Source organism: Ochotona princeps, chromosome 24 (genome assembly GCF_030435755.1).
Source record: "Ochotona princeps isolate mOchPri1 chromosome 24, mOchPri1.hap1, whole genome shotgun sequence".
Classification (NCBI taxonomy): domain Eukaryota; kingdom Metazoa; phylum Chordata; class Mammalia; order Lagomorpha; family Ochotonidae; genus Ochotona; species Ochotona princeps.
In genome coordinates, this window is record NC_080855.1 from 27,941,338 (window position 1) to 27,968,510 (window position 27,173).

Consider the following 27,173-nt stretch of genomic DNA (forward strand, 5'->3'; position numbering starts at 1 on the left):
ATACTGCAAGCTACACAGCGGTGGGGCGGACACACACAGGTACTGGAGTCCAGCTGAATGTGTCCCCTGGGAAGGGGAGGAGGACAGGCCGGTAAAGGGATGTTGACCAGGTGACAGCCAGTGCGTCCAAACAACGACCTTGGCCTCTACCAGCATGATGGGGCAGACCTGTAGGTTGGGGGGGTGGGGGATAGGGAGACATGCCTGCCACACCACCGGCTCACAGACAGGCACATGGGGCGCTTCTGCTCCATGTCCTAGCCATCCCACTTCCACCCACCGCTCACAGGAGGGGAGTGAGCTTAAGGATGACCACCTCAGATTGCACTCTGACCCCGGCCAGGGGTGAGGTGGCAAGTGTCACCTGTAGTTTAGGAGGACTCAAAGGAAAAAAAAAAGACTCGCTTTCGTAGGACCCTATCATGTCTCTTTTGGCAGCCAATACGGGGGGGGGGGGCAATATTGCACGTTTTAAGGGTACAGAGAGCCCCTGTCCCCTGCACCCCCCCACACAGAGAGCTTACAATAAAGACAAGAGAGCAAATATTCCAGACATTCATACAGAAAGTGCTACTCAAGTGCTGCTCGAGGCACTGGGGCCAATACTTCACTTGGGCACCTAAAAGTCCCTCTACTGGACCCTCTGGGAGGGGTGAAGCTGGGCAGGTGGGGGAGTTCAGTTCTGAGGATCCCAGTAGAGGTAGGGCTCCCAAGCCCGTTGTCCTGGCGCTGACAGCTGGGGTCCACCCTTCCCGCCTTTCCTCTCCGATCACATCCGAAAGCCGACAGCAATGAAAACTAAGAGGAAGAGGAAGATGAAGGTGGTGTCCCGGACCTCGTCCCATTTGAAGCCCTTGGTGGCCCGGTCCTCCTGCTGTTTGCGCAAGGCCTCCCGCCGGGCCCTCAGGCGCCGTTCCCGCTCCAGCTGTTCACCGTAGTGTGCCTGGTAGAAGGCGTCGAAGTTGAACATGGTGCGGTGGGCGCCGCCGGGGGATCCCCGACTTTCGTGGGGAGCCCGTGCGGCGGATGGCGCGGGCCGGGGCGGGCTGGGGTCGGCGGCGTGCGTCTTAGAGGGTCGGACCCCGGGACCGCGCAGGTCCTGGTCGCTGAGCAACCCGCGGTCATATTTACGACGGAGCGTGGCACTGCCCAGCACGAGGTAGGCCTGGGAGATGCGTGTGAAGCGCTCAGCAGCCTCGGGGCTCCCCGAGTTGCGGTCCGGATGGTAGAGGAAGCTCTGCCGGTAGTATGCCGCCTTGATCTGCGCCTGCGTGGCTGTGGAGGGCACGCCGAGCAGCTCATAGAGCTCCGTCCTCGAGTATGGGCCGTCGCTGTGGGAATAGGACCTGGCTCGCAGGCCGCCCCCGCCGGACACCTGACTTGGAGGACAGACCCGGGTACTCCACAACATCCACAGGACCCGCCGCGGCCAGCCGGCGCCGCACGCGGCTGCCATCTTGAATGGGTCAAGTGGGCGGTGCCCGGCCAATAGGAAGCACGGAGAGTTCCCCTGGAACCAATCCAGTCCAGAGGGAGGCGGGGGCAAAGAAGCGAAGCATGCGCGTTTGGGAAGCGGTCGCGGAACTGATGAAATAAAAGGGAGCTCCCGGGGCCGGCGTGTTCCTGAGACGCGACGATGGCGTCTCGCGGCGGGCGGCCGGAGCACTGTGGACCAGCCGAGCTGGTGAGGCTCCCTCATGCTTTTCCAAGCCCCTTCTGCACCCCTGTCCTTGTCGTGTCCTCTTCCAGCTGCCGTGTCTCTCTTTTCTCTTTGTCGCAGTTTTACGACCACAATGAAGCACAGAAATACGTTCGGAAGTGAGTCGAGTTTGGATTGTTCCACGGGCGTCGGGAAAGCCGCAAGTCGTCCCCCCGGTTGCCGGGGCCTTGCTTTGGGTGGCGGGAGCTTGTGTTAGAGTTTGGAGGGATGAGGAGGGTCTGTGTCCCCAGCATGAAGAAGTGGACGTGGTTACACCCGCTCCCCACTTCCCCTCCCACTCACAGGTGGCTGTCAGAGTTTAGGGGCGCAACTTGTTTTGAGCATGAAGGAGGTGAGGAGGAACTAAGAGAATACAGCTTTTGTTTCTCTGGTCTTTCTGAGTCAGTCTTTGCGAGCACTGTTGGAGGGAGGCAGGGCCCGAATGCCCTTCAGACGAGTCAAAGCTAGAGGGGGTGAAGGCTTGTAAGCTTGTCTCTGTAGACAACGCTACACTGGCTCATCTCCTTTCTATCCAGATTAGAAGTCCCAAGACACAGGCTCACCAGGTCTCCCTGGCCCACTTGTTGAACTAGGATTCCAGTTGGATACGTCCCCTCTTCCCCCAGTTAGGCATTTGGAAAGCAGCTTTGTGTAATCCAGGCTATAGATACCGTGGTAGGTTACCCCCAAGTGACTATGTAGGCAGAAATGTCAGGCTTTTTAAAAAGTTAATTTTTGGTGTGTCGATGGTTGGAACTGTATTCAGAACATAGAAGCCCAAATAAAAGTATGAGGTTAGAGGCTGTTGTGATGGCTCAGTTGGCTAATCCTCTGCAAGCACTAGGATCCCATATGGGCACTGGTTCGTGTCCTGGCTGTTCCACTTCCCATCCAGCTCCCTGCTTGTGGCCTGGGAGAGCAGTCGAGAATGGCCCAAAGCCTTGGGACCCTGCACCCGCGTGGGAGACCTGGAAGAGGCTCCTGGCTGTTGCAGCAGGAGCCAGGAGTGAACCCGTGGATAGAAGGAAGATCCTTTCTCTCTGTGAATCTGCCTGTCCAACAAAAAAATAATCTTTTTAAAAATTTACTGGGTTAGGTAAACTATTTCTGCCGTTTATTTGTTTGCTGCATTCTTTAATCTCTGTCTGACTGACTAATGTGTATTTTATTCCCCTGACTGGCACCACCAGACCCTCTTGTATTTTTGTGCATTCAAAAATCTGTGGAAGATAAAATTCAGAGAGTGGTTTGATTGTGGTGCCGAAAATGTTTGAAGGTCATGGGTAGCTTTTTTCATGGTGCAGTGTTTTCCACAAGTCCTCCGGATGTACCCTGATGGGTAACATGGGGTGACGAGGCTGGGTCATCCATCTGGAGAATATGTTCATCACGTCTGAGTGAGATTTCCCATGGTCAGTGACTGAGCACTCGCTATGTGATGGTCTCTCTTCACATCAGCTTAGCAGGTGCCACTCTTCTGGTTTTTAAGTCTATACGCTGAAAGATCTTTCATGTGCTGGTTCACTCCCCAACTGTCCACAACAGCCAGAGCCGGGCCAGACCAAAGCCTGGAAGCTCCATTAGGGGCTCACAGTACTTGGGCCGTCATCTGCTGCCTCCTCGGCTCATTAGTGGGAAGCTGCGCCGGAAGCGAACTTGAACAGGGTGCTCTGTATGGGGTGTTCGAGCACAGTGATTTAACCAGCTATGACATGTACCAGTGGCTGGGGGGGGGTCACTTTTTTTTAAGATTTACTTTTATTGGAAAGTCAGATATGCAGAGAGGAGGAGAGACAAAAAGATCTTCTGTCTGTTGATTCATTCCCCAAGTGGCCTCAATGGCCACAGCTGTGCCGATCTGAAGCCAGGAGCCAGGAGCCTCTTCTGGGTCTCCCATGTAAATGCAGGGTCCCAAGGTTTTGGGCTGTCCTCTACTGCTTTCCCAAGCCACAAGCAGGAATTGGATGGGAAGCAGGGCCACCGGGATTAGAACTGGTGCCCATATGGGATCCCGGCACATGCAAGGTGAGGACTTTAACCACTAGGCTACCACGCTAGGCCCCGGGGGGGTCACTTTTAAATGGCTCTGATGTATGTTTGTTGGTGTCAAGTTGGAATTACAGAGATTGGGAAAGACACCTCCAGGTGATGGCTCATTTCTTTTTTTTTTTTTTTTTTTGCTGTGGGGAAGGTGGTACTCAAAATTCCTTGACCACTCACTCATTCTGGGTTTTGCAGCTCCCGCATGATCGACATTCAGACCAAGATGACCGGGCGGGCACTGGAGCTCCTGAACCTGCCGGAGGGTCAGCCGTGTTTCCTGTTGGACATTGGGTGAGGCCTGGGATTCCCCCTGACCCCTGGCTGGAGCATGGGGTGACTCAGGCGTGGGATGCCATCCCTGCCACTCACATTGAGCATGCATCTGTCTGTTTTCCAGCTGCGGCTCTGGGCTGAGTGGAGATTACCTCTCAGATGAGGGACACTACTGGGTGGGCATCGACATCAGCCCAGCCATGCTTGGTATGTCTGGCTGGTCCAGGGCTGGGTCGCCACCTGTATGGTACAGTACCCATACTGACTGCCCCCCCCCCCCCCCAATTCTCTCTTCTTGCATGCAGATGCGGCCTTGGACCGAGAAACCCAGGGAGACCTGTTTCTGGGTGACATGGGCCAGGGCATCCCCTTCAAGCCGGGCTCCTTTGACGGCTGTATTAGGTAAGGGGGCTGCGCGTAGGGTCTGAGCCTTTTTTGGGTAGTGCTTTTTTTGTTAAGATTTTTAAAAACCCACCGTTCACTCCCCAAATGACCACAGTAGCCAGGGCTGAGCCAGGCTGAAGCCAGAAGCTGGAAGCTTCTTTGAGGTCTCCTGCCTGGGTGTAGGGGCTCAAGCACTTGAACTGTCTTTGCAGTTTTCTTGGTTACATGAGCAGGGAGTGGGTGGGAAATGGAGCAGCTGGGATTTGAATGGGGCCCACCTACAGCCATACCACCCTAAACACGCCCGATATCATCTGAATGGGGCCCAGATGACATGCTGGCCTGGCAGGCTGCAGCTTAACACTCCCTGCACCGCCCAGTCCTGCATCTCACTGCCAGCCCCACCATCAAGCTTTGTGCATGTTGTATAGGATGTAGATAAACTGGCCTTCGTCCATGGAAATTACTGTTAGACGTACAGGTTGTTCTGTGTCTCTTTTGGTAGGTGGTTAGTCCTGTATAGCACTAGTGGTATTTTGTTGATGGTGGAGATGCAGAAGCCACTCCCTACTAAAGTGCCCAGGAAAGCACACAGAAAAACAAGGCTGAGGGCAGCCTCCCTGGGCTGGCTGGAGCGGTGAACGCCGCCCCTAGCACACCCCTGGAGAGGACCTGCTCTGGGGGGGGGACCCGGGAAGGTTGGCGGAGGGGTCCCACAGAGGCTCGGAGCCTCTCCCGATGGGGTCCCTTCCCGTCGCTCAGCATCTCGGCCGTGCAGTGGCTCTGCAGTTCCAACAAGAAGTCCGACATCCCGGCCAAGCGCCTCTTCCGCTTCTTCTCTTCACTCTACTCAGTTCTCGTGAGTATGTGTGCTCCCTTTGGTTCATCTGTCTTTTCCAAGCAGGCTGGCTGCCCGGCCCCAGCCCTGCAGGCAGAGGTTGGGAGCTAGGATGCCCCTGGGTGGAACCGCCTGGGAAGGCAGAGCTTTATCACTGTTGCTTTGGTCCTAACCAAGTTCACACTCAGTGCTCTGGCACAGTCCCATCAAATCCGGAAGATGCTGATGGCAGAACCCAAGCCCAGGCAACTCATGACCTTGACCTAGGGCCTACTTGGTGTGGAGCACAGACACAGTGTGACCATATGTGTTGAATTTTTTTATTAAAGACTTATTTGTTTTTATTGGAAAGGCAGATATACAGAGAGAAGGAGAGATAGAGAGGAAGATCTTGTGTCCGCTGGTTCACCAGCTTTCAGTCCCACTTGGTATTTCCTCCCAGCTTCCAACACTTCCTGGGAGCTAGCTGCTTCTCTGAGAAAGCAGCAGCTTTAGCAGGTCCTGGTCCTGGTCCCCAGCCTCGGGGCTGAGCCCAGAGCCTGGCCTGTGATGGCAGAGGGGCGTGTCTGGGTCCTGACCCCACACGGGCTGCTGGTGAGGCAGGGACTTTTCTGCCATAGGTCCGAGGCGCTCGAGCTGTCCTGCAGCTGTACCCCGAAAACTCGGAGCAGGTAAGCCCCTGGCTGCCGCCTGTGCTGGGAAGAGAGGGCGGGGCCCAAGACAACTAAGTCTTCCTCAACTTCCCTGGTGTTGCTGGCAAGTGACAAGGAACCCTGTGTTGATTGGCAGAAGGAGGCGGCACTGGACACCCTTGCGTGGTCCCCATGGACCTCGCCATCTCCTTTAATCCACTCTCCCCCAATGGCAGAGGAAAGAGGGGAGGGAGATCTGTGGGTCAGGCATTGGTGAGGTTACTGAATTCTGTACCGATTGCCAAGTGGGGGCAGGGTGAGAGGCTCTTGCTGTCTGTTTGCTCCGTGAAGTGAGACTTAGGAGTGCACGCTTGGAAATACACATGGGCAGTGGTCCCTGCCTGATAACCCAAATGCAGCAGGCTACAGACCCCAGGCTGGCGGCCAGTTGTCTGCTTTGAACTAAGGGAGCAGGTGGATCCCAGGGCTGGCTAGTGGGACATCAGGGAATTGCCTTGTGATGTGATCCCCCAGGGAGGTGTGGGCTGGAGGCAGTCCTCGGGGCGTCTTCTGGGGACTTGGTTAGAAACTGCTGATGAAGATCTTCAGCCACATTTGCCAGGTAGGGTCTCTCTGTGCTGCCCCTCTTCTTTGCAGATAAATTCACGCTTCTTGATTTGAGAGAGGGACAGGGCTCTTCTTGTATGACTCATTCCCTAAATGCCTGTAACAGCAGCAGATCTGCAGATCTGATCTGCCTTTCCAATAAAAATAATTCTTTTTTTTTTTTAAGGTTTATTTATTTTGATTGGATAGGCAGATTTACAGAAAAGAGACAGAAAGATCTTCCATCTGCTGGTTGATTTCCCAAATGGCTGTAGTGGCTAAAGCTAAGTTGATCTGAAGCCAAGCACCAGAAGCCTCTTCCAGGTCTTCCATATGCGTGGGTGCAGGGTTCCAAGGCTTTGGGCCTTCCTCTGCTGTTTTCCCAGGGCACAAGCAGGGAGTTGGATGGGAAGTGGAGCATACAGGACTTGAACTGGAACCTATATGGGATGCTGGTGCTGGAAGGAGCAGGGGATTGGCCAGTTGAGCCATCGCATCTAGCCCTCAAATGCCCACTCTCAGACAGGCTCCTTGAGGGTAGTGGGCATCAAGTGCTCTGCTTTTCTAGCCTGGCCTACCTGCCTCAGAGCCACCCTGTTCTCTCTGTAGTTGGAACTGATCACCACCCAGGCCACGAGGGCTGGCTTCACTGGCGGCGTGGTGGTGGACTATCCCAACAGTACCAAAGCCAAGAAGTGAGTGCTAGTAGTGGTGGTGTGTATGTGGATGGGGGGACAACGTGTGTCCTGGGTGGCAGGGCCAGTGCACTGGTATGGCCCTGTCAGGCTGTGATGGACCAAGTTGGTACCGGTCGGGGAGGTCCGCCAGGGCCCAGGCACGCGGGAGGTTGGAGTGGACATGGGGGCCGCTTCCACAGGGCCTTGAGTGGGCCCTCATTCTCTGCCCTTCTTTCTTTCAGGTTCTATCTCTGCCTGTTTTCCGGGCCTGTGACCAATCTGCCCAAGGTGAGGGACCCGAGGGTGGCAGGCCCAGGTCCATGGGTTTCCAGACCTGGACCTCAGCTTGAAGAGCATGCCAGGAGAACGCTGGCAGTGAGGTGGGCTCCAATGCCTGCAGTGCCAACAGAAGCTGTCCTGTTGAAGATCCCAACTGGAGGACCTTGTGGGAGGACACCTTGGGCCTGGGGCGCAGTCTTGCCACTTGGGCAAAGGCAGAGAGAACCCAGGATGGGCTCAGCACACTTTGCTTCCTCTAGGGGCTGAGCGAAAATCCCGATGAGGATGAGGCCAGTGAGTCCCGCTTCACGAGTGAGAGGTAAAGTGGTTGCGCGGGTGGGTGGGCAGTCGGGCGGGCCGTGCCTGGGTGTGCGCTTCTTGCTGTGGGCACGTTGGACAGGGCTGTCCCTGCCATTGCCCAGGGCACCCGAGGTTAGTGAAGCAGCAACTACAGGGGTGGTGGTAGAACTAGAGAGGAGCCCTTGGCACTCAGCCTGCATCTGCTCTTGCCACATTTCCCTCTGAGGCTGCTGTCCTCCTGGGAGTGTCCTGGGGCATCCTTGCTGTTTCCCCCTCCCTGCTGCAGCTCTGGGAACCTTGCAATTGCTCCTCCCTATCTGTCGGAGGACTTCCCTTTGTAACCTGACCCCTCCCTCTGGCTGGTTCTTCTTACTTCAACTCCCCCTCCCCCCACTCACTCCTGTCTCCACTTCTAACCCCACTGACCCTTCTTCCGTCCTCATCTCCACTCAGGGGCTCTTGCTGCCAGCCCAGACCCCACCTCTCTGTGAGCTACTTTCAATCCCACCGTAGTTGTATGAAGTTCTTAACGTTCACCTGCCGTCCCAGCCTCCCCTCTGATCAGGCAACTCCCAGGGTGTCTAGACTGGACCTTTTGTGGGGATCTAGGCTTCCAGGACCCTCCCTGAGCCCTGGTCATTCGCTGGCTCACTTGTCGCACCGTCTGTTGGCAGTGCCCTTCCCAGCTACCACCGTTGCCCCCCACACTCCTGTCTGGTGCCTCTGCCCCTTACCCACCTGCAGTGGTTCCCAGCTTACAGTCTCAACCTTTCGCTGTTGGTTTTCCACACAGCAGTGAGGCCTCCCGTCTCATTGAAACGGCCATGGTGTTGCTTCTGTTTCTCGTGGTGGTATCTCCTGTTGAGTTCTCCCCTCCTCCCCGACCCACATTCTCCTCTGTACTTTCCTCCCCTCTGGACAGTAGCTGTTGACTTGGTGTCTGTCCCCCAGTTAGCGTGGACAGTTGGCGGGCCATGTCTCCATCCCAGCGTCAACAACAAGCTCTTACCAGGTCAGGTGCCCAGACTGTCTCAGCCCTGTTTGGTAGATGGCTCAATGGATATAGAGGGCTGAGACTGGAAGGCTCACTGCTGTGAAAACCCCAGGTGCGCAAGATTTGGGCCCTCAGACCCGAAGCCTTACGCCAGTATCACTCTCGACTTCCCCAGCCCATGCCCCAGGGGCTGCTCCAGATGTTTCTGCGCTAAGGGGCACCCTCCCTTGTACCCTTCTCACGTGTGATGGGAAGTGTAGGTTTGCTAGCCACCACCCCCCCCATGGCACCAGAAGACTCCTGTTGTCCTCACAGCAGCATCTGCAGACCACACGGCCTAACCATAAAGCTGGGGAAGTCCGGGGTTCTCATTGGTTCAGAGGTGGACAGAGAGGGCTGGTAGGAGGAGGCGTGGCCTCATGGAGGAGGCGTGGCCTCATGGAGGAGGTGTGACCTCAAGGAAGGATGGCTGTCTGCTCCCATGAAGGGTCCTTAAGGGTATAGGTAAACCACACAGAACTCCACTTAGCTGATCTTTGATCTGTCTGTCTGCATTACCGTGTCTTGTTTGTGCATTTGTTCCTTCACCCTTGCTGCCTGGCCTTCCCCCTCCCCACCACTGCTAACCCACTCAGAAGGCTTGGTCCCCCCACGGGTCCAGGCTTCCCAGCTTAGCCTGCTTCCTCTGTCTCCTGTAGCAGCCTTAAGCAGTGGCTGCCACTCTGGCCTCGATGTGTCCTGAAATGACCCTGGCGCTGCAGCCTTCTGCGCCGGCATTGGCTTCTCTCTGGTGCTCCTCCATCTTGCTGTCCTTGTCTGCTCCCCAGCCCCTGGACCTCTCTCCGTCCTGTCTGACCCTTTGTATGTCTGCACCATGGTGTGTCTCTTCCTGCAGCACCCTGGGCAGCTGTGCCCTGCCTGCATATCTTACACCCCCTGCCACCGGTGGAAAGCCCACTCTGCTGTGCTGGGCCTGTGCTGGCTTGGCCTAGTGGGGAGCTCTCTCTGGTGTGCAACCCTTGGGCATGCTGTGCTGGCAAGTTTGGTCCCCACAGCCTGGGTGATGGGGTGTGGTTTAGGGAGGGCCCAGGCCTGCCTCCCTTGGGGCTGTGGGGGTCCCTCTCCTCCCAGCCAGGGCTGGAGGCCGAGAGTAGCCTGCTGAGGCCATCGTCGGGACTGCGCGAGCTGGGCAGCCCCGTTTTCCTACCTCACACATCTGTAGGCGCTGCGACCCTTGTTTGGATCTGCAGAGCCAGCATGGGGGACAGGACCTGGGGTCTCCCCTGTGAAGGTTGGGGAGCCTGCTGGCACACATAGCCGCTTTGCCCTCAGGAAGGAGGGAGCCAGAGTGCGGACTCGGGTGGGGCTGTAAACAAGGGGTGGTTGAGGCCAAGGGAGGTGCATACCTCCCTCCACTGCCGCTGGGCTTCTAGTGGGTGCCCGCCGTGCAGCTCACGCCTGGGTCTGGCCCAGGGTCTCATTGCGGCTCTCAAGGCGGGCGCTGGTGAGGAAGAGCCGCGCGTGGGTGCTGGAGAAGAAGGAACGGCGGAGGCGGCAGGGCAAGTGAGTCCGGGTGGGGACTTGGGTGGGGGAAGACTTTGTCTGCATGGGGAGGGACCCCGGGCTGCTGGTTGCTTCTTTCTGAGCCTGCTTGTGGTCTCCCCCGGCCCAGGGAGGTCCGGCCTGACTCCCGCTACACTGGCCGCAAGCGCAAGCCCCGCTTCTGAAGTCCAACTGCGAGTGGGGGACAGGCTGGGGACCCGCGGTGCGGCACTGCCCCTGGCAAGTTCCCCCATGTCCAAGTACAGACATCACCAGTATTTTAGGAAAACCCTAAATATGTATTTTCTTACCAAAAAATGTTTGGAGTGTCTTATTTTGTTGCAAAAGCACTTTCAAAAAAACAAAAAACTTCCCATCATGGGGCAGTGTCCAGCACACGTGGTCATCACTTCTTGGGGTCCCTGCCTTGCTGCGTGGGAAGCAAGGTAGGGCTAACCCTAACCTCCCCTTAGGACTGGGACCCTGGCACAGAGGGACAGGGAAGACTTCCAGGTAAAAACCATGCATGGGCCACAATGCCCAAGGACCTAACCCTGCCAGGCACCATGGCAGGGTCTCCCCAGCTGTCTGGTGCAGGGCTTGCCTTTGGTGGATGCTCTGGCTGTTTCGCCTTGGTGAGGCAGGTCGGGCCTGTGTCCCCATGAAAGCCTGCATTTAGCCATTCAAGACCCTTAGGGCTGTGACAGGAAATCCAGGCCTGGTACCCATACAAATGTTTATTCTACATAAAAACCTCACAAAATGGGCAGCTGGTTGTACCAAGACCTTTGGTGAACGGGACGGGGAGGTCGCTGTTGAAGAAGGCAACACGAACTGGTCACGGCAGGAGCCAAGCTGAGGGAAGGGGCGGGGGCAGGGGGACACGGACGTGGCCCTGTTCCCTGCGGCATGCACTCGCATGCACACCCCTGACCCATCAACAAAAGGGGCTTGGGGCTGGGGGGGCCCCTAGATGGCTGCTGAATACTGCATCCAGACACCTGACACCCACATGGCACGTCAACGGGGGAGCGGGCAGTGAGGGCAGGATGGGACTGTGGGCCTGAAGTGACATCTGACTTCCCAGAGCACATGAGCAGGCAGGGACTGGGTCCCAAACATGCAACACTGGCCTGAGGATTTGCCTGGGGGCTTGCTGGGGATGGCAGCAGCAGGACCCAGGCCACAGGCTCTTGTCCCAGCACAGGCCTGGCTAGCTCACTCCCAAGGGCAACGTGGGGTGGGAGGGGGAACTAGGCACCAGAGGGCTCTGCTAGTCGTCTGGGGTCATGGTTTTTGCTCCTGGGGCTGTGGGAATGTGCACAGGGCAAGCTATTGGGCTTTGCCCCTGGGTAGGGGAGGGAGGCTGGCCTTGAACATGGCCAGCAGCCACAGCACACTGAGCCTCCCTGGCAGTGGTCAGCTAATAGGGGCTGAGAGCTGGGCTGTCCCTCAGGGCCACCCCCTCCCCTAACCTGAAAAGCAGCACCATGTGGCCAGCTGGTCTCCCACGCCTTAAGGGGGCTTGGCTTGGGTGACAGCTGGAGAGGCCAGAGGACAGGGCAGATGAGTAGGTCGGCTAGAGGCAAAGGCTGCGGTCCAGGAGAGTCTGGATCTCTGGGAAGGGCAGACCCCAGGCCCGAGGAAGGGTAGGTAGCCCTGTCTCATCAGGGTGGTCTCAAGACCTGGGTTAGGCCTCCCAACAAGCCACCTGATGTGCTGGCCCAGCCATAGCCCTGGCTCCCCTCTGCCTCCCCTGAACAGACACGCACTGTCACAAGTTCATGCACACGACACGGCTCAGGGCGGGGTGGGGCGGGGAGGACAGAGAGTTCCCATGGCAGAGGGAGGAAGCTCTGAGCCAGAAGGTCGGAGGGCGGGGGAGGGGGGCCTCCTTGGCAGTGGTGGTGGTGGCGGCAGAATGGGCCATCCGGAACAGCAGAGCGGCAGGTGCAACAGCTTCTACCCGAAGATACCCCCAAAGGTGGAAGCGATGACGATGCCCAGGATCACGCAGCATATGATGATCATGATCTTCTTCTGCAGGGGACCCAGAGGGGCAGGGGTGGCAGCCACGTCAGGCCAGGGCTGGCTGGGGCTGGCCAGGGGCGGCTGGGGAGGCCTGGCAGGCAGGGAAGGCCTGGAACCCAGCAGGTGCACTGCAGCAGGGGGCATGGAGGGCGGGGGACTACTGACCCGGCGCGCCTTGCTCTGGTACTTCACGGCCTTCTTGGTGTCGGACACAGCTCTCTCCACGTAATCCACTGAATGTTCCACGTTGTACTCGATTCTGTCAATCATCTCACCCTGTAGGGCCCAGGGTAGAGGAGCTCCAGGGGGCTTCCTCCTCCTCCTCCTCCTGGGACTCGGAATGAGGCTGAAGCTAGAGTGAAAAGGAGGGAGAGGGAACGGATACAAGGAGGGTGAGGAGTGGCTTCTCATTAGTACCTTCCTGGACCCTAGAGAGCAGACATCTTGGGGATTCCCAGGACCATGCAATTTCAGCCAAGGGGTTGGAGATCATGCGGAGGATGCTCAGCCAGGGCACCTGATCCCGGGGCCAGTGCTATCTGCAGCAGGGTGGTAACAGGCAGGGGAGGTCGGGGCAGAAGTGGGTGAGCTGCGGTCAGCCCGCCCTGGCAATAGCTCACCAAGTGACCACCCCTTCTCCATGCCACTCAGGCACAGTGGCCCCAGCTAGCTCTTGCTGACCAGGGGTCTTCCCACCCCGAGCGCTAGAGCCCAACAGTCTGGCCCCCTGCTGCCCCCAGAGGCCCACCTAACTCTAACGCTCCCTTCCCAGTCACACCAACAGAGGGGTAGCTGCCTCCATCTCCCAAGGCTGGCTCCATGTCACCCTGGTCTGTCTCTCACCAGGTTGGTGGGAGTAGCTTCCTCCTGGGCTCCCGATTTCCTAACTAAGCTCATGTCACTCCCATTGCCTTAACACCCTCCAATCTAAGGGTGGATGTTTGGTCCAGGAATCCTGCCTCTCCAGGCGTGGATTCTATGCCCAGCTCCAGACTCCAGCTTCCTGCCCTTTGTGCCCACCCTGGGGGCAGTGGTGATGACTCAAGGGACTGCCTGACTGCCACCCACGAGCATGACCTTGACAGGCACTTGGGGAGTGAAGCAGAAGATGGAAGTTCTTCAGTGTTGCTTCTTTCTGCCTCTCAGAGGAGCAGGTGCAGTGGCATGAGCTAATCCTCCACTTGTAGTGCTGGCATCCTTCCCCCCCCCGCCCCCATATGGGGTAACTGGTTCGAGTCCCAGCTGTTCCACTTCTGATCCAGCTCTCTGCTAATGGTCTGGGAAAGCAGTGCAAGATGGATTAAATCCTTGGGCCCCTGTACCCATTGGAGGATGGGGGGGGTGCGGGGAGAATCTGAAAGAAGCTCCTGGCTCCTGGTTTTGGCCTAGCCCTGCCCTGCCTATTGTGGCCAGTGGACAGAAGATCTCTCTCCTCGCAAATCTGACTTTTAAGTTAGATAAATAAACATCCTTAAAAAGTATAAAACTTCATGTGTTCCCACCAGTGCTGGCTAGATCCTGGTCTCCCATTTCATCTTAGCTCTGAGGGCCCTGGGGATCCAGCCTTGCACATCCCCTCTGTTTCCTAGGTAAGACCGAGCTCTTAGCAGCGCAGTGTGGCTGGTCACCCTGCCTGGGGTACAGCTCCTCCTTCTGCCCCCATGTGTCAGCTCCAATGTCTTTTCCCTGACCCCATCCACCGAGGTCAGTCTGTTGCAGTGCCACACCAAGTGTGCTTGCCCAGAGCCATGGTGTCAGCATTGCCTTCAAACTTGTCCTTCATCTCAACCCATCCAGGCCTGGGAGAAGGTGGGGGAGGTGGCGCCTGGTGGTTCTTGGACGCATTGAACCCTGAGCGGCAGGTGCAGCTTTCTAAGGCTTCCCAAGCAGCCAGCACCACCGCAGCACAGCCCACTGGCTCTTTCCCCCATGCTACCATGCGGCCCCTAGCGGTGAGCAGCTGGGACGAGAAGCATTTAAGTGGGTAGGTGGGGCCATGCAGAGCCATGCAGAACAGCAGGTTATCTGGGTGGTGGAGGGAGGACTGGCAGTGCTCTGCAGGCAGTCCCAACAATGAGCAGCTGGTTACCTGAGGCCTCCTTGTCCCTCCCAGGTAGGGCAGCGTGTTGGGCAGAAAGGGGAGGGGGTTTAGAGCAGCCCTCCCCCGGCGGGCTGCTGTGGGCTGATGGCTGTCTGGAGTGAGGTGGGGAGGGTCCCAGGCACCCACCTGGCTCTCCACGAGCATGGCCATGTCCATGAACATGTCATGCAGCTCGCGGATGCTGTTCTCCAACTTGATGATCTCACTGTGCCGCGTCTCTATCTCACTCAGAGCCTGCTTGGAGATGCTGGAGTCCATGATGATCTAAGGGATGGGGAGGGTGGGTGTGGCAACAGGGAGCTGGATCCTGAGACCTACTTACTGAGAGGAAGGGGAGGGCATGGACACCAGGCCAAAGTGGAAAAGAGGCAAAGGCAGCCGGTAGCTGGTGTGGACAGAGCTGCTTCGGAAGTGAGGACCAGAGCATCCTGTTCCAATCCCCAAGATGTCACCTGGTTTCCTACCTGTCACAGGGGAGCTGATGCTGCAGTCCCTGCCCCAAGGTTCTGACCATGCATGGGCCCAGGACTCCAGCTGACAATGTCTCTCCCTATCCTGGGAAGCTCATACCCCAACCCTGCTCCTCATCCCGGGAAGCAGCCCTGCCTGCCCAGCATCTAGAACGGGGTCCCACTCATGTTTACGGGACCACAGCCTGCTCCTCTCCATCTCCCCCTCCCCCTCCCCCTGAGGCCTTTCCCTGGCATTTAGCTTCCTCTTTTAGCCAATTTGTTTTCCTTCCGTCTCTGTCCAAATACCCAGGCCCTGTGCTTGGTGCATATGCACTAGGCAAAGGACCAAAGTACAGGGCAGCCCAGGGAAGTAGGAGGGGCCACACTCACCCCAGACGCAAAGATGGCGGGGTTCCCGCTCTCCAGCATGTCCTCCAGCTCCTCGCTGGTTGTGGTCCGGCCGGCTGCGTGGGGGTCAACAGGACTAAGCTGCTAGGCTGGGGAGCTCAGCAGCAGCCTCGGCCCCGCCCCTAAGCCCTTGCCCCGCCCAGGACCACGCCCCTCAGCCACCGCCCCGCTCCTGACCTGGTTCCTCCTCTTAGGCTCAATTCGTCCCTTTTCAGGCCTAGTCCACCGGGCCCCGCCCCTCATGCTTGGTCCCACCCCTAAGGCCACGCCCCCGAGTCACCCCGCCCTGCATACTGACCACGCCCAGGAATACACTCCCTAAGACTAGGCCCCGCCCCTGTATCCTGGCCCCCATACAAGGACCACGTCCCTCAGCCTCGGCCCCGCCCCTGTATCCAGGGCCCCCAGGTTCCTCTGAGGCTCAATTCCGTCCATTTTGAGACCCGGTCCATCGGGCCCCGCCCCTCATCCTGACCACGCCCCAAACTCGGCCCCGCCCTTGTCTCGTCCCGCCCTCCCACTCACTGATCTCCAGCTGCCTCTGGATGCGGCCCTTGCAGCGCTCGCGGTAATCCGACTGCGTGGCGTTGTACTCAGACATGACCTCCACGAACTTCCGGGACAGTGTGGAGTGCTGGGGGGGGGTCCAAGATGGGGGTATGGGGTTCAGGGGTCAGGCTCCATGGGCACCCCCAAGGCCCTGGGGAGAAGCAGGGGCAGAGAGTCTGTCTGCCCCAGTGTCCCCGCCGCCACCACCTGTGTCTTCCGGATCCTCAGGTCAGCCGAGGAGCGGTTCAGGCCTTCCTCCTGCTCGATGCTCTGCTCAATGCCTGGGGAAGGATTGTCCCTGAGTCACAGCTGGCTCCTCCCCAGGGGGCGGGGTCTGTGTGAGCCGTGCATGGTGGACAAGGGACCTGGGCAGCACTTTGACACACCCCCAGCTGTATGTGTGGGACACAACACCTATGGCATGTCCCCACCACCTTTATAGCAGATAGGAGGGCCACAGTCCGGTGGCCAGGATCCGGGGGGTTGTGGCTCCACTGAGCTGCAAACACCTGGGTCCCTGTCCCCAGCTGGGCCTTGCCAGAAAGACAGACAGTTGAGCAAATGGGTACAAAAAGGGGCCCCAGATCCTCCCCACTCCCTGCCTGGCACCAGGGGCAGAAACCCCAGACAGCTGGGGGAAGCAGGCTGGTAAGCCACAGCCTGGAGCCTCACTCACCCTTGAGCTTGGAGCGGACTTTGTTGGCCGTCTTCTTTATGTCCGACATCAGCTCCTCCAGCTCTTCCTTCGTCTCTGGGGAGAAGGGAGTGGAGAGTTAGACCCTCGGTTGCCATTCCAGCTCTGCTGCACAGAATTCTGGGACACCTTCTCTCCTGGCTAAGGTGTACCTGCCTGTATCCCCCCACTTCTCCCGCCCCCCATTCTTGGCCAGGGCCACACCAGCCGCAGCCTGCTCGACTTGCCGGTTCTGCGCACCGCCTGGGAGATAACAGATGGGTCTAAATTTAAGACAGAAATAATTGGGGAGCAGCTGGCGATGCTCAAGTTGGCACTGGGGAACATTTACTCGATGCTTGCCTGTGCCCAAGGTGGGGATGTTGGGCTCACCTGGCCTTACCTGGGAGCCCAGGAAAGTGAAGTAGGAGGAAGGGAGAGGGGCATGGCAGTGAGATGCCAGCCTCCCTCCACCACACATTCCCAGGGGTCATGGTACCACAAGGGATGGGGGGTGGCTCACAGTTCCAGAAACTGCCCAGTCCTGGCAGGAGGCCCCTAGCGGGTGGGAGCTGATGGAGAAAGAGGGTCGGGAGACACAAGAGGTGATGGGTAGCTGGGTCTCCAAGAGAGAGATGCAGCCCAGGCCACAGTAGGTACCTAGCTTGCCCTGGGGTGCTCTTGGTCACACCCAAGCCTCATTTGGGCAGCTCCAGAGCCTGCGGCTGGCTGGGGTCTCTAGCAGGCTTTCGGGAAGGGATGGTGGTGAGTAGGCGTGTGTGCGGAGGGCTCCTCGATCGCACGAACAAAGGAGAAACTTGGGTGCCAGCTGCTCTGACGTCTCAGCTTCTTTTGCTCAGTCCCTAAAATAGCCCAGCCGGATGGCGGCCCCCAGAGGGGGACAGAGCCAATCTGGGCCCAGGAAAGCCGACCCCCTCCAACCCACTCTGGCCATCTCTCCTTCCATTTCTGCCTTCCTTGGAGAGGCCCCCTTGCCCCCTGTAGAGCGCTGAGTCCCAACCCACAGGTTGAGATGGCCTGGTTTACAGGCACAGACTCATGGCCTGTGAGATGCAGCAGCAGCAGGTGGCATTGGAGGTTGGGGCGCCCTTCCAAAGGGAGAGGCCTGGGCAGCTCTGTCCCCACCCCGCAATCACAAGTGGACCTTCAGCCAAGAGTGACCCAGATACACATGGACTACACACGTGTCATGTGCAGCTTCCAGGCAAATCTGGAGACAGGTGCACCCCTGCTGTGGGATCGCTCCTTTCCCCAGCATTTTCTGGCTCCCACCTGACCCATGTGCACCCTCCCACGACTGTGCTCTGGGCTTCAGGGCTGCCTGGGCCTGGCAGAGGTTTATTCTGGACCAGGGGTTGGGGACTGGTGGGTTCGAGGACAGCCACAAGGCCACGCCTTGTCCCTTTGGACTCCGGGGGAGGAAGGGCACAGCACCAAGGGACAAGCAGGTACAGCAGCAGGTGCAGGCGCCCAATGAGGGGATTGCAGCAGGCCAGGGCAGCCCAGGGACGTGACAGTCAGCTCGTTGGGGACCCATCTGGGGACATCGTGTGGCATCCGGACAGAAACAGGCTCCCAGTGCCCCAGGGGCACAGGTGGCTTCCTGGAGCCTGGAGAATGCCTGGCTCTGGGGGGGACAGAATGGCAGGGAGCCAAGGCCGCCAGGGCCGGCCAGCCCTCCCACAGCGCTTGTCTCCTAGGAGCTGCCACGTGCTCTCAGGGAGGCAGGGGAAGGGGTGGAACCTGGACTAGAGTTGGCTCCCTCCTTTCCCTCCCTCCCTCCTTGCCAGAAAGCCCAGGGTGGCTGCTGGAAGAAAGCAGGTGCACCTGGGAAGGCCTGACCCCCATCCCCACCCCCAGCGCCCTACTGTCGACCCAAGTCTTGGCTGGGGAGACCTGGGTATGGCTGGAGAGGCTGGTCATGGACCCCTGTTTCCTCCCAACCCCTGGTTCTGGGTATCCTAGGAGCACCCCCCCCCCATGGCTGCAGCCGACAACTTGGCCTTGTGAACTCACTCTCATCGGGGTTGGGGGAGGCCAGGATGGTGCTGTGTTTCCGCTTCACCTCCTCCACGTTCTCTGCAATCTTGTCAATGAAGCCCCGGATCTCCTCCACCTGGGGACCGAAGCGGAACCGGGAGTGGGGAGTGGGGGCGGTTAGGAGGAGACCCAGGGAAGTGGCTGTTTGAGCTCGGGTCCCGACCAGCAGCAGTCTGGGTGGGAGAGGAGTGGCTGCCCCCAGTGGCCCTTCTAGCCTGGAGCTCTAGATGGGGGTACCGGCAGGTGCAGGTGCAAGAGCCCCCACCCTGGCTCAGGGATGGGAGCTGTCCACCCCATGTCCACCAGCCCCCACCTGCTCGAAGAACTCATCCATGAAGCGGTCTCGGTCCACGGTGACGGTGACATCATCATCATCATCGCTGTCCTTGGCCTGCATGGGGTTGGACACCCATGAGTAGCTGATGGCCGCACCCTTGGGCCCCCGCACCATGCATCTGGAGATGCCTACCCCAGGCATGCAGGGAGCAGCCCCTTGGCCTCTAAGAGGACTCGGAGGGCAGGTTGTGCCCACCGCTCCCGGCCATAGGGAAACCAGAGGGTTCTGGGGGGACCTAGCCTAAGCAGCGAGGCCAGGGGTCAGCCTCCCCCATCTAGCTCCTTGTGGGTTAACTAAAGCAGTCCCCACCTGCCATGCGCATCCCCTCCTGGCCCATCCATCTTCATGAAGATGGTGCTTGTGACCCCAGCTCCCTTTCTGGGACAGATCCTGCATCCTGCACCGTCCTCCTCCCCCAGGCCAGCCCAATGTGCCCTAATCAGATCTGGGAGATGCTGTGTGCCGGCAGGGGTACGGTGGGTGGGTGGGTGGGTGGGTGGAGGCCTCTGCCGGGTGCCAGCCTTGCCCACCTGGCCTCTCAGGGCTCCACTCTCTCCTTCATCAGTCTCCACAGGGGATCCAATCCTTCTGCCTATGGGCAGCAGTGCCCAGTACTGATGCCACCTGCCTTTAGTTGCAGCTGAGGCCCCACCCTATACCTTGATCTGTCTGGGGCCAGCCCTCTGCCTAGGCTAGGACCATTTCCTGGCTCTGGGCTTTAGGCTTTGGTCACATCTCATTTTTCAGGGACACCACCTGGCTCCTGGGTTAGCCCACTGAGGCTGGCAAGAGTTGGGGGGTGCGGTGGGCGGCCAGAAAAGCTGTTCTCTAGGAAATGGGGACAGGGCTGCGGGCTGCAAGGATGGAGGGAGGCCAGGCAGTTTCTATAAAGGGCTAGAGCACAGAAGGGGGGCCTCACCCCAACACAGTGGGCCCTGCACGCGTGGGAGGGGGCGGCTCCTCTCATTAAGAGATCATACCTCCACCCCCACCAGTGAAAAATAAACCCATCAGTGCCTGCAGCTGCCTAATGCCAGCCCCTCTCCCCAAGCCCACCATAAACAGAAAATCTAAGGAGGAACCATTTGCATTGTTTGCCAGCCCTGGAGGCTGAGTCACAGGGGCACAGCCCAGGGAAATTGAGGCAGGAGGGACCCCAGTTCTTTATCCTGGGCCATCTGCCAGGTTGTGACGCGTCTCCCAGTGCCCAGAAAAGGCAAGACGGGGAGGAGAATTTTCCAGGAAAGAAAGTCCAGAGAGTCATGGTCAGCCCTCCTGGCGATGGACAATCCTGGGATCGAGGCTGGGGCCAGATGCAGAAATGTCTCCAACCTGGAGTTGGGTCCTAAAGTGGCTGGTCCCACCAAACCCTCCCACTCCTTCCTACTGCCCCAAGGAACAGCAGACCCCAGCAGGACCCTTGTAGTTAATACCACCCACCGGGAGCCCAGGAGGCTGATCTGCCCATTATCCACAGGCACCTGTCAAGTTCCCCTGGTTTCTGTCGCCTGTCTCAGCTTGCACACTCCTAGTGATGGGCAACTCATTGGTTTCCTGGTAAGATCCTTGGGGCCTGGTCCTAGGCCAGGCCCTGTCCCTAGCAGGTGGCTGCAGCTATACCTTGAGAAGTTAAGGTTTCCTTGGCCCTTAACTGCCTAGGTGCACCCAGCTCAAGCCTCCACCTACGCCTGCATCCCCAGGGCTCAAGCAGACTCTGCAGCCAATTGTGGCCGGACCCACTCCCTCCCTCTTTCTGCACGGTCTACCTCCATTCATACAACCAGAGAGCTCCTAGAAGCGACAACGCAGCCCAGCCTACCCCACCACCGTTGGGTCTGGCACTTAAGGGAAAGCTTTGCCTAGCCACGCATTTCTGTCTGTGAGATTGTGTGGGCTCCTAGCTTGAGTGCTTCTGCACCCTCAAATCACATCCCAGCCAACGTGGGGGCATCCTTCTAGAAACTTCTTCTGGATGAGCACAGCCCTCCATTCAGTTCTCACTGGACGGTGAACGAGACGGGAAGATTGTAGCGCGTCACACAGCCCTCATCTCTGACTCCCAACCCAGACTTACGCTGCTTGGTGCCAGGCTGGCCAAGGCCCTGCTGGGGAATGGCGTGGGCAATCAGGTGTTTGTAGCAGCATTAGGGACCCCCACTGCGGTCCCCACCCCAGGAAGGGGCCTGGGGAGGAGCTGAGCGCTCTGGAGGAATCTGTGTGGAGCAGGTGGCTGTAGCCCAGGACAGGTGCAAGCTCACAGACCCAGCTTTCTTTGGGACAGATGCACCTCCACATCTGTGGGGAACCCTTATTCCCGAGTGTGGCCTCCCCAGTTTGGCATGCCCTGGACCTCACTCTTCCCTCCCTACTCATACCCAACCGCCATCCACTTTAGGGTTGAAAAAAAAATCAACCGTGGCTCACATCCCATTTGGGTGTGAATTCAAGTCCTGGAGGCTCCATTTCCAATCCAGCTCCCTGCTAATAGGCCTGGAGTAACAAGAAGGTGGCCTGAATGCTTGGAGCCCTGGCATGCACATGGGGGACCCAGAAGAAAAAGCTCCTGGCTTTTGGACCAGCCCAGTTCTGGTTGCTGTAGCTATTTCAGGAGCGAACCAACAGACGGAAGATGTCCTCTCTAACTCTGTCTTTTAAATATATAAAGGAATCTAAGCAATGAAAACAAACAAAAAAGTGAGCCCAAAACACATTAGGAAAATTTTGGAAGCAGAGTACTTGGGACTTGAATCTGACCCTCGTATATCGGATATCGGTGTCCCCAGGGGGTAACAATTCCTGACACCACAGCCCACCCCAAGGTTGTTTTTTTATTATTATTATTTCTTTTAAATCCCAACCGGTGCTTTATGCTGGCTTAGTTTCTCCTCTTTCTGGCTGCCTTTCCTCCAGCCTGGACAACTGGGCTATAAGCCAGCAAGGCAGGGACACTGCATTGTACCAGGAAGGAGAACTCTCCACTAGTTACCCCCAACTCCCACTTCCTGTGGCCATTTCTCCCTTCAGAGGTAGGCAGGACAGCTGCCTGCAATGGAGCCAGCGTCTGATGTCTCCTCTGAGGGGCACGGGCTGGGGGGAGGGGGCGGGGCAGCTGCCAGGCCATGGCCCAGTGCCGGCCATGGCCCACGGTGGCAGCCCAGCCTTGGCTGGCTGGCTGGGTTGATTTGTACCCAGAGCTGTGGAGTGCCTGTTGTCTGCCACCAGGGTGATTTTTTTTTCCCCTTCCTCCTTTTAATGACTAATCAAAGTCAATATCACTGGGGCCAGAGCAGGGCAGAGCTGATGGGGGGGGTGTGCTGGGCTTTCATCCCACCCACGCACCCTCCAGGGCTGGGAGCTCCCTGCCCAGCACAGGCTGCCCCGGGCCTCACCCCTCTGCTGGGTTTCCAGGGGACTCAGAGGAGGGGCACCTGCCTGCTCTGGTGACCTCAGATAAGCTCCTGGCCTTTTCTGACCTGCAAGCTAGGAGCAGAGATGTCCCTGGCCCCTCTGCACCAAGATGAAAAGGTGCCCAGTGGGGCCAGTGCAATGGTTCAACTGGCTATTCCTCCACCTGCGAGAACCAGCATCCCACATGGACATTGGTTCTTGTCCCTACTGCTCCACTTCCCATCCAGCTCCCTGCTTGTGCCCTGGGAAAGCAGTCGAGGATGGCCCAGGGCCTTGGGACCCTGTACCCACATGGGAGATCCTGAGGAAGTTCCTGGCTCTTGGCTTTGGCTCAGCTCAGCCCTAGCTGTTACGGCTGCTTATGGAGTAAACCAGTGGATGGAAGATCTTTTTCTCTGTCTCTCCTCCCCTCTGTGAATCTGACTTTCCAATAAAAATAAACAAACATTTAAAAAAAAAAAAAAAACCACAAAAGTCATCGCCCCAAGTCATCACGAGGGGCAGGAGCAATGGGAAGGCCCCGTCCTGTATCTGCTACAATGTTCTCAGCCAGGTCAACGCTGGCTCCATTTTCCAGATGGGGAAACTGAGGGGTCCAGGTTGATGGTGCCCCCATCCATCAGGTGCTGCCTTCTAAACTACCAGTTCCTTCCCAGCAATGACAGGTGGCGTCAGTAGGTGGGGTGGGGTGGGGGGACCTGGGCTTCCCCTTCCAGCCCTGCCCTGGCCCTCCAGGGAATGCAGAGTAAGGTGGTGGGCATTAGAGACCTCCAGCGAGGCAGCTTTCTCCTTGCTTGCTTGGGGCTATCTTAAGGCTGTGCTTTCCTTTCCTATCACCCCACTCCCCTATTTGGTAACTCTTCCTTCTTGGGACTCTTCCCAAGTTGACTTCCTCCAGGAAGTCCTCCAGGGTCAGGCTGGAGGCAACTCATGGCTGGGCCCAGCTGCTCATAGATGAACACAGCTATGGGCCCCAGAAGGGGGTGGGTCAGCGCCAGGAAGGCTCCAGAAAGAAAATCAGAGGGAGGAGGCTGTCTGGGGACATCCCACCCCCACAAAGTCCCCAGGGAACTGTGTGACCCTGCCTGAACCCTCTACCCCTGAGGGTGGCGTTTCTGCTCCTTTGCCTGTGACTCCCTTCTCTCCATCTGCAGAATGATGGGGGGCAGGGAAGTTGGGAGGATCTGCCCATGAGACGCGGGGGCTGCGGGTGGCTGGAGGGGCCCAGCCCGGCCTGCAGAGCACCCAGGAAGCACGCCAGCTTCTTCCTTAAGTGTGACTTTTATAAATAAGCTCCCTGCACTGGAGTCTTCCAAATGTGGTGGCGGTGTTGGGTTAGCGAGAAGGAGAGAGGAGGAGGAAGACAGAGGGAGGGAGGGTGAGCTAAGGCGGTGGGGGGGGGGGGTTTGTGGTGGTGGTATGGACGGCCCTACCTCTGTCCAGCCTAGCCAGCGCCCCTCTGCATTTCTGAGCTAAAACAACAACAACAACAACAAAACACCCAAATGCCCAGAATTCAAGGTTGCCCAGAGTTCAAGCTTGCCAGGAAAGGCTGGACTTGTAGTTTCCTGTGTCCAGGAAAACCTTGGGGCGATCAGCATCCTCCCAGAGGGACCTTTCTGGAGAGCTGTCCCTCAGGGATCCCAGTCCCTGCAGTGAAGCCAAGCTTGCTGCCCCCCCAACAGGACCACCATCCAGGCAGGGGTGTGTGTGCATGTGTGCGTGTGTGCGTGTTGGGGACAGTCACACCCCAGACAACATCTGGGTCCATGCTCCTCATGACTCAAGCTCTCTTAGGATTTCCTCCAGTCTCAGCTGTACCTGACTCTGACCTTCCCTATACCCCCAATATCCAGCCGGCAGGCCCCAGGGTCCCTCTCCAGCTAAGAATAAGCCAGAGTCGGATCAGCTGGTTCCCCCGGCCTCCCTGCGCCAACCAGGCACCCAAACAAGGGTAGAGCTGCACCCCACACAGTCATCCCTTGCCACCAAAGCTCCTACCCCCACTGACTGGAGGCACAAGAAGCTGAGGGTCAGTGCAAGGACCAGCGAGACCACATACTGCGGAAGGGACCCCTGGCAGCCTTCCTCTGAAACCCCACAGGTTTTGCCCCTGGGGCTGGGCACTTGGCCAGCCATGACAAACACAGGTCTGAAGGCGAGGCAGGTGGGGGATGCAGGCAGAGGGAAGAGAAGACATGGAAGCAACCGCTCCAGGCTGCCCAGGAGACAAGCCTGGTACAATACCGGGGAGACTCAGGTCCACACTCAGGGACCCCAAACCCAAAAGAAAACTCTCCATAGCAAAGGACTCAGGAGTCTCGGCTAGCCTGAGGATGGTGGGGAGTTACCAGAGCTTTTCTGTGTTCCGCTAGTCCCCCAGTACACAAACACACACACACACTGAACCCCGCACCAAGAGCCACACCCCAGGGGAACCTTGGGAGGGTCTGAAAAGGCTAACCCGTGGCTGGCCAGAAGCTCGGCAGGTGGACGGGGGGAGGTGGGTGGGTGGGGGCTGGGGAAGGGGAGGAGGGGAAGCGGGCAGAGAGTGGGAGCGGGATGAAGAGCCACAGGTGAGAGGGGAGCCACAGGTGATGGAGGCGGGGCGGCGCCCCGGGGAGGGTTTCCGCAGCGCGCCAGCCCAGTGCGTCGGCGGTCACTGGGGATGGAGGGGATGGAGGGGGTGGGGGTGGGGTGACAGGGGCAGCATGGACAGGGAGAGGTCAGGCTTCGGTCCTGCCACTCCAATAACCTTCTGATTCCCCTCTCCCAGCAAGGGGACGCCGCAAAGTTTATCCAAGATCCCCGGGTTCCTTTCGCCAGCACCCGTGAGCCGGAGACCTCCCCGAAATGGGTTCCAAGGGGGCAGGACCCGGAGTGAGTGTGTATGTAAGGGGGCAGTGGAGTCAGGATCCCCGGCCCCCTCTCTCCCCTGGTCCGGGTGGGCTTTGGCGGGGGATGCCGCAGGGGGCCGCGGGAGGCGGGCAGACAGCAGCCCCGGGGCCGCACTCACCGTGCGGAGCTCCTGGGTTCGGTCCTTCATGCTCCCGGGAGTGGCGGCTGCACCGGCTGCAGCCCGGCGAGCCCCGCATGCGCGGCGGCCGCCCCGCGGCTGCGCAGCGCCCGACCCGGCCCCGCCCCGGCTCCCGGGACCCCGGCCCGGTCCCAGTCCCGCCCCTCAGCCCCGCCTCGCCGCCCGGGAGGTGGGGCAGCCAGGTCCTGGATGCGCGATCCTGGTCCAGAGCCCAACCCCATCACTTCCCGCCCTGCTGTCCACTCAGCATCCCCCAGGCGGGGTCCCCCTCCTACCCCAGCGAGCACTTGGCATGGAACACCCCTCCCCCCAGACGCTGAGCCCTGCCGTTCCAGCCTGTGATCCTGGCCTCTGGCTTTACCTGGAGACCACCCACCCGTGCCCTACCTCTCAGCTGGCGCTTCCCAGAGCAGCACGCAGCTGCCCGTGTGCCCAATCCCCAACCCAACCCGTATCCTATTTCCTATCCACAATCTTGGGGGGCAGCCCCTGTGGAGGGGTGCTGGTGGTGATGGGGGGACTGGTTAGTAACAGGTGCTTCTCAGACCCCTTCTCCACAGTGTCCCGTCTCTGTGCCAACCTCACCTCCTGCCTTTCTTTTCTCCAGCACCACCAAGACACTACTCTGGAGCCCAGCCCAGCTCCTGGTGTGCTTGGCACCCAGCCCAGACTGTGGGCACAGGTGAGCTGGCTGGCTGGCAGAAAGCAGGCAGGCAGGCAGGGCCCTGGGGCCACTGTGCCATCCTTCACTTCCTCCCTGGACAATCTGTCACGCGAAGTGATGGACGGAACACACACTCCTTATACTTGTCTGGAGTTCACTCCCACAAAGCAGGTCCCCACTTGAGCAAGGTGAAACTGGGGTGGGAGGGCTCACCTGCTGGAGGGACTTGCCCAGGGAGACAGGGGACAAGTGGCAGGGAAAGGGACCTGGACTGGTATAGTCTGTAGGTGCAGGCTGAGCCAGCGGGGTGCATCTGGGGGCTTCCCTGAAGTGAGGATATCCAGGCAGGGGGACAGGAGACAGGAAAGACCTGGGTGGGGGAGGGGAGGGGGAGGCATCGTGGCACATCATGTCCTGTGTCTGGAGGACCTCAGGAGAGTGTGGCTGTGCACAGCAGTGGGAAATGAGGCCAGGGCTGTGACTGCTAAGGTGACATTTGTGGAATGCAGGGTGTGTGTGTGTGTGTGTGTCTACATGGTGCAGGGAGAGGTTTTCCAAGACTGTTCACTTCTGCATGTGTTCCCTGGGCACCTGCTACATGTTGACTCTTCTGGCTGCTTAGGTGGATGGCCGCCAGAGGCCATAGAGAAGACAGGGTGGGGAGGAAGGCGTAGGGATTGTTGGGGTTGCAGGTGGGGGAGGGATTCCAATTTATTTATTTTAAAAAAGATTTATTTATTATTATTTTTAAAGATATATTTGTTTTTATTACAAAATCAGATATACAGAGAGGAGAGAGAGAGGAAGATCTTCTGTCCGATGATTCATTCCCCAAGTGAGTGCAACGGCCAGTGCTGCACCGATCCAAAGCTGGGAACCTGGAACCTCTTCTGGGTTTCCCACACAGGTGCAGGGTCCCAAAGGTTTGGGCCATCCTCGACTGCTTTCCCAGGCCACAAGCAGAGAGCTGGATGGGAAGTGGAGCTGCTGGGATTAGAACCGGCGCCCATATGGGATCTCGGGGCGTTCAAGGCGAGGACTTTAGCCGCTAGGCCACGCCGCTGGGCCCTATTTATTATTTTTATTGCAAAGTCAGATATACAGAGAGGAGAAGACACAGATCTTCCATCCAATGATTTACTCCCCTGCGCTGATCTGAAGCCAGGAGTCAGGAACTTTCTCCAG

General features: G+C 58.5%; 3 protein-coding genes and 1 non-coding gene across 4 annotated transcripts; 2 read left to right on the forward strand and 2 right to left on the reverse strand.

The window, feature by feature from the left end:
• Positions 1–740: 740 nt before the first annotated feature.
• On the reverse strand, positions 741–1,606 carry DNAJC30 (DnaJ heat shock protein family (Hsp40) member C30). The gene has a single exon (XM_004587199.2). It carries the CDS (start codon positions 1,454–1,456, stop codon positions 770–772), a length of 687 nt encoding a protein of 228 aa, XP_004587256.2. The 5' UTR covers positions 1,457–1,606; the 3' UTR covers positions 741–769.
• Positions 1,582–10,545, forward strand: BUD23 (BUD23 rRNA methyltransferase and ribosome maturation factor). Its single transcript, XM_004587001.2, has 12 exons — positions 1,582–1,684; positions 1,781–1,818; positions 3,938–4,033; positions 4,140–4,222; positions 4,321–4,417; positions 5,162–5,258; positions 5,858–5,908; positions 7,085–7,170; positions 7,395–7,440; positions 7,692–7,750; positions 10,199–10,288; positions 10,398–10,545. Exons 1-12 carry the CDS (start codon positions 1,637–1,639, stop codon positions 10,450–10,452), a joined length of 846 nt encoding a protein of 281 aa, XP_004587058.1. The 5' UTR covers positions 1,582–1,636; the 3' UTR covers positions 10,453–10,545.
• On the forward strand, positions 9,815–9,943 carry LOC118757834 (small Cajal body-specific RNA 20). The gene has a single exon (XR_004995394.2). It is a non-coding gene; the product is annotated as a small Cajal body-specific RNA 20 (non-coding RNA).
• Positions 10,546–12,115: 1,570 nt separating the features above from the next.
• Positions 12,116–25,364, reverse strand: STX1A (syntaxin 1A). Its single transcript, XM_004587002.3, has 10 exons — positions 25,304–25,364; positions 18,856–18,933; positions 18,519–18,618; positions 16,485–16,559; positions 16,016–16,089; positions 15,785–15,893; positions 15,242–15,315; positions 14,526–14,663; positions 12,464–12,574; positions 12,116–12,307 (listed from the first exon to the last, which is right to left on the reverse strand). The coding sequence occupies exons 1-10, from the start codon at positions 25,331–25,333 to the stop codon at positions 12,230–12,232; spliced, it is 867 nt and encodes a 288-aa protein (XP_004587059.1). The 5' UTR covers positions 25,334–25,364; the 3' UTR covers positions 12,116–12,229.
• Between the last annotated feature and the right edge of the window lie 1,809 nt (positions 25,365–27,173).